Below are 9,445 nucleotides of genomic sequence, written 5' to 3'. Positions count from 1 at the left end.
GAGGTTTTTAAACAATTTATTTTTAAATAAAAAAATTTTAACATTTTTCGAGCAGTGAAATTTTTCTCCGACCGTTGTATCTTCTTTTTATCTGATCATACATTTGGTTTTGTTCTTCTCTTTCTCTTTTAGATCTACGCATTCTAGTCTCTCGTAGAACAGGGGAAAAATGCATTTTGACGAGAATAAATAGTTTGTTTTTAATTAAAAATCTGTTCGATCCTCGTTTGTTTGAAACCCCTTCGTACTGAGAGGCCATGATATTCACTTCACCCTTATATAAAGAAAGAAAAATTCTATAAAACTCCCACAAATGTTACCTAAAAATTAAAAATGCGTTTTTCCTTTGCAAATCACGTAAATTTAACATTTATGGAATAAAATTTAAGTTTTTTTGCCTCCAAAACGACACCACATCGCATTTCTACCTCGGTGCGAAAGGGTTAATTATGATTATTCCATCGTTCATTGACCAATGTGGTGTTGTTTAGGGGAATATGAAAAAATGAGTCAGCTCCCCATGAAAAAAGTTACTGGTCGATTAACAACGGTAACCTTTTACTTATTAACAAAAAAGGATAGTGTCGTTTTCGTTGAAGAAATAAGTGAAGTTCTTCTCCATTTCTCGTCTGCATGAATATCCACGAAGTAAAACGTTTAGTTCTCTCTTTTAATGGAGTCATTGGAGATGTACATTCTAACTATACTAATTTCACTTGCTAGCTCGGAGTATATTCTTGACAGATTTTAAAATTCTAAAGAAATTAAACTTCAATGAAACCTTGAAACACTGATCAAAAGTGAAAGATTTAGATTAATTAGAATGCAACAATTTTTGTTTATTCAACAATTTGAGAAAAGAAACAAAGGAACAAAAATAAGATTTGTTAATTTTGTTGTTAAAGTTGAAGATTATTAGAAATAGGATTGGCAATCATTTTTATCCATTCATTTTCGTTTTTTAGGATTAAAGATGGGTTTCGTTTTCGTTTATGAACAAAATATTTCTGGACGAATAAAAATTTTCGTTAACGATGCGTCGTTCAGAAAAATTAAGGAACAATATACAAACGAAGAAATAAAAACAACGATTTTTTAACCAAAAAAGATAAAAGAACGATTTTAAATCGTTAACGTACTTTTAAATCGTTTATTAACTTGATCATTCACGAACGATTTAAAAATTGATTGAAATTGGTCTTTAACTAAGAGACAATTATGTTTTTTTTTTCGGGAAACGTAACTTGGGAAATTGGAAACTAATGAAATATTTGTATATTTGTATATTTTTATATATTTAACAACTTTTTCACTATCATTTATTGGTTCTATATTCCTGCAGAACGATAAAAAAGGTCAGATCCTCTCCTAAAATAAATTCTAAAAAATTATGAAAAAAATATATTTACTATAAATAGATGGATAAATGTTTTAAACTTGCTTCATTTTAATGCTGTACATACTTTTGTACTAGAGGTTTACCTTTGCTTAGAATCCATGACTGTAGCTTAAAAAGGCTGAAAAAAGTTCTATTAAAGAAAATTTGCATAAAAAAAATCTATTAAATATCACACATACCATTTCCATTTGGTTTCAAAGAACAAGTACATTTCATGTTTTCAACATTTTCAGTTGTTTGACCAGAGAAAGCTCTGCAAAAAAGAAAAAAAATTAGGGTATTTTGTATTAAATATTAAATACAGGCCAAAGTTAAGCAATATGATGTATTTCAAAAGACAAACTAAACGTGAGTAACTGCTTACCGACAAGTTCACCATGCAAGAAACGCAACTTTTTGAAAAATTTACTTGCAAAAGTAAAATACCATTTAAAAATAGTTATACGAGCTCATTTGCTTTGTTACTAATATTGAACATTTTGCAACATAATGTTAGGTTTATAAAAGTTTGTGATTTATCCCGAACAGTTAATTCAAAATAAAATATCGTAATTTCTACGTTCTCGGTAGTTAAATATTTCAGACAAAACGATAGGGGTTTCTAACAGTGTATACTTAAAGATGCGCACATTTGACTTTTTCATTTCGTTTGTTCATCGTTCGTGAACGACCCATTTCGTTCGTTTTATTTTCAATAGTACCATAAACGGATAGAGTCGTTCACGGTTGTAGAAAATTTTCCGTTAATGCCGTTAATAAAATTGAGATAATTAAAAAACTGTGATTTAAAAAACGGAAAATTCCGTTAACGAAAAAAAAGTTTTGTTCTTACTTTAACAGCTAACTGAAATTTTTCTTTTTAATGGTTGTAACTAACCGTTAACGAAACGGCTAGAAAAAGTTGGAACGTGCCCAGCCCTACCTGAGTATAACTTGTGTACAGGGAACTTCTTGATTTGTTGGAATCTTGGAGAAATCTTCAGTAAATATACAAAACTTAGCATCTAAAGAAAATTATCAATTTTTTAAAATTCTGTTTTATTAAAGGGACGATTCACTGTAACTCAGAAAACTCAGATTCATTTCAAGCACTAGCACGACTCTTCGTCCGTTAGAGACTACAGAATGCAAAACATGATGTACCCTAAATTCATCATCACCTTCATTTGGTACATGTAATCAACGTAACCTTCAAAATAAAGATTTAAAGAAGTATACCAGTGTCCGCGAATTTAATGAAAATGAGCCGCGGGTTAAATCTGCCAAAAACCGTTTTAAATCTTGAAAAATTCAATACAATTTTAAGTGGAGCTAACCATATTTGAGCTGCGGCTCAAATTCTTTAAATTTGACCTCCGGCCTTTTAACCTTCATCTGAACGTCAATGAGGACGATATCGTCGTTTTTATATTTTAGAATGTATTGAACTCAATTAGAGAACAATTAAAACTGTAATTTTTCAGAAAGAATAAAGAGAATATCTTCATCTTTTTTGCTTCAAGACATGTTTAGTGATTACAATGGTAAGCTCCATAACTGAAAGGATACTTGAAATTACGTGTAATATCAAAATTACTGTATCTGTTAAACTTGTTTATAAATATTGTTTAACAAGATTACCTTCTGATACTCTAACTGTATTTGTTAAACTTGTTTATATATATTGTTTAACAAGATCACCTTCTGATAGTCTAACTGTATCTGTTGAACTTGTTTATAAATATTGTTTAACAAGATTACCTTCTGATACTCTAACTGTATTTGTTGAACTTGTTTATATATATTGTTTAACAAGATCACCTTCTGATACTCTAACTGTATTTTTTAAACTTGTTTATAAATATTGTTTAACAAGATCACCTTCTGATAGTCTAACTGTATCTGTTGAACTTGTTTATAAATATTGTTTAACAAGATCACCTTCTGATACTCTAACTGTATCTGTTGAACTTGTTTGCAATTATTGTTTAACAAAATTACCTTCTGTTACTCCAACTGCAAGTTTTGAGCTCATCTGAAGTTGAACTAAAAACAATATGTTTTGTACTTGTGACATTTACTCTCAGATATATTAGAATCAATAAAACTTTTCTGAGAGTAAATGACATTCCTTTGTAAAAAGCTAGTTTTAACATGGACCTGAAGAAATAAGTGTTTAGATTTTCAATACCAAAGAAACATCTTTGTTGTAATTTTTCCATTTTGAAATATAAAAAGGGCATTGAATTTAGACCATTAAAGGCAGCTTTTACATTTAAATAAAAAAAAAAATTTTAACAAAACTTTTTTTAAAACTTTTTTTAACTTACATCGATGAGGGCCCTCCATTAAACAGGTGCAGAAGGATTCGTTTATGGCAGGTCCATCTGTGACGCCAAACCCTCTTTAATCATAATTCAAACAAAAATAAAATAATGTCAATTCAAATCTAACCAATTTGTTTTTAGTTTTACCAAGAAATTTTTTGGTTTACTCTTTCATATCTTTTCTTTTACTATAAAAAAATTAAATTAATAAAATAATATCAAAGCATCAAAATTTACGAATCGAATCAAATAAATTCCAACTGAAAAAGACATTGCTAAGGAATGAGTTATTAATATGAAAAAATATTAAATTGAATGAAGATAAAATATTTTAAACCACCTCAATCAAATCAAATCAAATCATATAAAGTAAAACAGAACAAAACCAATGCAAAAGAATTACTGGCATAAATAATAAAAACATAAAGAGTAAACTCATTTGAATAAAATTAATTAAATCATTTTGATAAATGCAAGTGACTGTTTGTAATTAATTGCCTGAATATAGTTGGAGTACAAGAAATTTGTTCTCCTTCTGGCATGGAGGAGTCGTCTTCCAGTAGAACACATTCATTCAATCCATCTACAGTTAGACTTGTTATTCGTTTTTGCTTTGTTTTGCTTCGTGTTTGGTTCATTGATGTTCGTTTTTGATTTGTTTTGGTTCGTTGTTGTTCGTTTTAGATTCGTTTTGGTTCATTTTGGCTCGTTTTTGCTTCTTTTTGGTTCGTTGATGTTCGTTTTTGATTTGATTTGGTTTGTTGTTGTTCGTTTTGGTTCATTTTGGCTCGTTTTTGATTCTTTTTGCTTCGTTTTTGGCTCGTTAATGTACGTTTCTAATTTGTTTTGGTTCGTTGCTGTTCGTTTAGGTTCGTTTTGGTCTATTTTAGTTAGTTTTTGCTTCGTTTAGGTTCGTTTTTGGCTCGTTTTGGTTCAATTTTGGATCGTTCGTTTAGGTTCGTTTTAGTTCAATTTTGGATCGTTTTTGGATCGTTTTGGTTCGTGTTTGGATCGTTATGGTTCGTGTTTGGTTCGTCTTTGCTTCGTGTTGCTTCGGTTTTGGTTCATGATGATTCAATCGTTTTGGGACTGCAGCTTCTTTTGGATACAAATATTGCATAATATAATATAAGCAAACTTTAAACTTAACTTTTTGATAAAGAATTAAAACGTTTGTCAACACTATCTACATTTCGAAATTATTTTGCCAGAAAAATATTCAAAATACATGTATATATGTTATAGATATATTAAAGGGACTAAAAACGTAATATCAAGTGAGCCTCCATTGATAAAACGGTAAGTCCGACTAGCAACGGTATCCTTGAAAGGTTTGAATGGTCAAGAATATATTAGATAACCATGTTTTTCTTCTTGAAAACTGATTAATTTCATTCGTGGTTACTCTAAAAAAGTAACATTCGCATATCTTGCTTTAGCAACAATGGAGAAATTAACAGACTTAAACACATTTTAAGATAGTAAACGACTTTAGCTTCTAAATGTGTCAAGGGTTTCATTGTGATTCTTGCATGCCCTCAATAAATGTAGGGTCATAAACGCCCATTAAAGGACCATTATTTTTCTATTTCTATAGTTTAAGAATAACAAACCTTCATTTCTTCTTGAAGCAAGTCCTCCCCCTAAAAAACGGGTCTTAAACATTTTTATGTAATAAAAAAGATCTTTTAAAAAAATATTACCTGCCGACTTTCCTTTCTTTGTAGTTTCATGTTTTTCTTCAGTTTTGTCAAGGGTTACAACTGTCGTCTCTTCCACAGCTGTATCAAGGGTTACAACTGTCGTCTCTTCCACAGCTGTATCAAGGGTTAAAACTGTCGTCTCTTTTACAGCTGTATCAAGGGTTAAAACTGTCGTCTCTTCAACAGCTGTATCAAGGGTTAAAACTGTCGTCTCTTCAACAGCTGACTCATGTTCGACTTTAAAGGGGCTGTTAACGTAATTCGTAGTGAGTGACCCCCCATTTACAGAGTAGCAAGTCCGATTCACAACAGTACCCTGCAAACCATTTTCTGATCAAAGCAGAATGAGCGATATTTTATTTTCCACTTTAAAAATGATTATTCTTACTTATGGGTTCTCAATAGTTTTTGTTGCAGATTTTTGCATCCGAAAAATCGAACGAAATTAATACTTTTCAAGATTAGGTACTCTTGCGAATCGGGTATTCCACTCTAATCATAACCTGTCACTTAACATTACGTTAACATTGCCTTTAACAGGCTTCTCTCCTATCGGAATGGCTTGATGAGCTCCAGATTCCTCTTTAGCTTGGGAGAATGGTTCTAATTAGGGTTGTTAATCGTTTAAAAAACGAACGAAAAATTGATGGGTCGTCGCAACGAACGATCCAGTCGTTTTGAACTTAAAAAAGACCTAAAAATAAGAGCTTTTAAAAAGCCGATCGTTTTTGAAAACATGTCGGTAATGAATAAATATGAGTTTTAAGACAATTAATTTCAATTAATTTTCAGGAAGATGAGTTTATGGATGTTGTCTCATGTTTGTTGTTTGTATCGAGAGATGTTTTTGACATTAGGTTCTTCTGATCTAAGGGTTTTTTGACCAAAAAATGTATTTTGTCTAAAAAAGGGCGTTAACGATTGTTAACGAAGGGTCAAAAAGTAAAAACGACCTACCTCCGTAAATGAAATACGAACTAAAACGATATTTTTCTTTTAAAAATGACCATTCAGTTGTTCGTTTTCAAAAATGTATAGACGATCCTTCCCTAGTTTTAATGTTGGTTCTGACTTGCTTTGATCTATGCTGTGCGTGGAAGATTCAGATTCGTCTAAATCTTTCAATGAAGACTTAGTTAATATTAAATTTTCCTCGCGTGATTCTGGTTTTCCAGGCTCCCCATCTTCTGTTTAGGGATGGACATATTTGGCATATTTCATTTTACAAAATCTAAATTACTTAATTTTAGCAAATTTGATAAACAATTTTGGGTAAACCAGACATGCACAAAACATGCTCATCCCTAGTTCTATTGTACCATCTTCATTTAAAGATTCCCCCAAAAGAGATTCTGTGCTGATGTTGTGGTGCACTGTAGAATCGACTTCTATACAATTCAAGCAAATGAATGAAATAATTTTAAAATAAATTTAAAAGGAAAAATCTTACCATTAGAGTCTGCAAATACAGGTTCTAAAGAAAAAAATAAAATTTTCAGAATTATTTAAGGGGAGTGTTCGCAAAAAATGAAAGGGGGTATTGGCTTAATGCGATTAAAAAGCGCTTTTGATCGCTACTAATTTTACTTCTATCTGTTGCGTCTATAAGGAGAAAATTGTTAAAGACGTCGCTTAACGAATAACTTGGCGCCCGTACAAATTCAGAAAATTGCAACATACAACTAAGACCGTAAAAAAATTAATTTAATTTCAAACAAATCATTCAGATATTACAACCTATAGTCACCGATTATCTTTCGCCACATTTGTATATAGTTTATAATATTTTATTTTTTTAGAAAACGTCTTTACGGATATCGAAAAATGTGAGAGGTGCGCGGCATTCTTAGATAGTTGCGCAAGCGGCAAGAGAAATAATCAAATTCAAAACAAACTAATTAAAAAATATTATAAAGTATTAACTATATACAAATGTGGCGAAAGATTATCGATGACTATAGGTTGTAATATCTGAATGATTTGTTTGAAATTAAATTGATTTTTTTTACGGTCAATGTCTTATGTTGCAATTTTCTGAATTTGTATGGGCGCTAAGTAATTCGGTATGAGACGTTAACAATTTTCTCCTTATAGACGCAACAGTTAGAAGTAAGATTATTAGCGATCAAAAGCGCTTTTTAATCGCATTAAGCCTATACCCCCTTTCATTTTTCGCGAACACTCCCTTTAAAGTAATTCATCAAATAGTTAATTTACAGTGAGAAGCAGAAAACTCTGGAATAGGAAGAAGACTTTTATTCTAGAAATTATGCCTTTGTCCAATGAAGATGAGACGCAGACATAGTGCAGTGTAAACAGACCCAATTAACTTAAAAGTGATTTAATAAAATACTACATAGAAAAACTATTTGCCTTGTAACAAAATCAAATACACTCTTAAGTTTTGCTATAATGTCGTCTTCCTATTCTATAGTTTTCTTGTAGTTCTCACTCTCAAAATCTGAAATTGTTTTTATTTATAAAAATTTAATTAGTTTTTTAAAATCATCTGTTCTTACTGTGCATAGTGGAGCCTACTTTAGCTAATAAAAAAATATGTATTTTATTTTGCAAAATCTAAAATGTATTTTTATTTACAAAAGGTCAGCGGCATACGCATAATCAAAATCCCATCAAGACAATTATTTTAAAATGTCAGCACTTTTTCCTTTTGAAACATTTTCTCCAATTTGCATTACTTTCTAATAATATTTGTAAACTGTACTTTAGACTTAGTCATGGAAATAATTTAAATATTTTTTTAATTTTGACAAACGTTAATAAAACAATAATTTGCAAATAAAGCGAATTGCAGTAAAATTCGTAAAAGGAAAAATGGCATAAATAACGAAAATGTTGATGCGCTCTTTCAGAATGTCAAAAAAGGTTACATGAGATTTTTGGTTTTCTTTGAGGCTCTTTCCAGCCATTTTCAATTTTTGTGTTGTTTAGAGCTTGCTTTTTTACGTTACAAAACGTGCTTTAAACAGTTGCTTTAGTTCAAAATGAAAAAAAATATATTATTATCAAATAGTACAATAGATGGCAACGTAGAATGCGTTCACTCTCAGTACAGCTGTATTCTGACGTCACAATTGTCAATTCAGTTTTTGTGGCCGACAAAATTGTTAAAAATAGTGATTATTTTATAATAAAGTGCTTATCTTACAGTAAAATAAGTGCAATTAAATGTATTCTTCATTTTCTGTTTTTTTACACTTTTTTATTTAATCTTGAAAAACCTGTCAACTAATGCGAGACAATTTAGTTTTTCTTGTTCTATTTGACACTTGTGACGTAATGTATAATTGGTTCATTTCTCTGTTGCCACCTATTGTACTTGATAATCTATTTGATTAATATTGTCTTTGTTATGAATAATATTATTAACGTTGGTGTAATTTCCAAATGTGAACAAAAAAAGACCGACTTGGAAAATAAAACAAAATATTAAATATTTATTTAAAATCCTGTAAAGATTTTCATTTCAATTAATATAGTTTCTTTTAATTAGTTAATATAAGATGTAAGCTTCTTAAATATCTTAATAATGATTACTTCACCTTCAATCAAATGTCCTGTAAATATTCCAAGTAGCAAGAAAAATTGAAAACTCATTTTCTTTCTAAAAAAGCTTTCATTTTCGAGTTTTTCATTTTTAATTGTTGGATTTTTATTTCATGGTAAACATTAATGTTAAAAGTTAATACATGAGCATACACTTTGTTAAGATAATTTTGATGGCATTTGAAAACGCCTGGAATATTTTAACCTTATCTTGTTAATTTTAGAAAGTTTAAATTTCAGATTAGTTACTATTTCTAAAGATAATTTATAGTGACTAGGGCTCAGTCCGAAAAGTGAACAGTTCAAACTTTATTTATCGTAATTGTTTCATTGGTTGGTATGAGTTTAATCTCTTAATATCACGATAAAACTAATTTTTAATATTCTCACTAAAATGCATTTTTAGAATAAACTTAATAAACTTCAAAGCATTAAATGTTGAATACAAACAAAGAAGTTTATTTCACCAA

The 9,445-nt window shown here is 29.9% G+C and overlaps 1 protein-coding gene across 11 annotated transcripts; it reads right to left on the bottom strand.

Moving 5' to 3' along the window:
- Positions 1-1,260: 1,260 nt before the first annotated feature.
- LOC111711413 (uncharacterized) lies at positions 1,261-9,034 on the bottom strand. Of its 11 annotated transcripts, XM_023485775.1 has the most exons (16): positions 8,972-9,032; positions 7,928-7,951; positions 6,859-6,882; positions 6,713-6,796; positions 6,458-6,595; positions 5,940-6,011; positions 5,505-5,645; positions 5,409-5,468; positions 5,319-5,348; positions 4,204-4,288; positions 3,709-3,782; positions 3,380-3,424; positions 2,322-2,403; positions 1,579-1,652; positions 1,483-1,517; positions 1,261-1,368 (listed from the first exon to the last, which is right to left on the bottom strand). In XM_023485775.1, exons 1-15 carry the CDS (start codon positions 9,024-9,026, stop codon positions 1,489-1,491), a joined length of 1,017 nt encoding a protein of 338 aa, XP_023341543.1. In that variant the 5' UTR covers positions 9,027-9,032; the 3' UTR covers positions 1,261-1,368; positions 1,483-1,488. The 11 variants fall into 11 exon arrangements, with proteins under 11 accessions (XP_023341543.1, XP_023341535.1, XP_023341534.1 ...); XM_023485767.1 differs by having other exon boundaries at positions 1,261-1,380; positions 5,409-5,645; XM_023485766.1 differs by having other exon boundaries at positions 5,409-5,645.
- Between the last annotated feature and the right edge of the window lie 411 nt (positions 9,035-9,445).

Source organism: Eurytemora carolleeae, unplaced genomic scaffold, assembly GCF_000591075.1.
Source record: "Eurytemora carolleeae unplaced genomic scaffold, Eaff_2.0 scaffold1163, whole genome shotgun sequence".
In the NCBI taxonomy this organism is placed as follows: domain Eukaryota; kingdom Metazoa; phylum Arthropoda; class Copepoda; order Calanoida; family Temoridae; genus Eurytemora; species Eurytemora carolleeae.
Note: the sequence above shows the minus strand (reverse complement) of the source record. Positions and strands in the feature narration are given on the sequence as shown.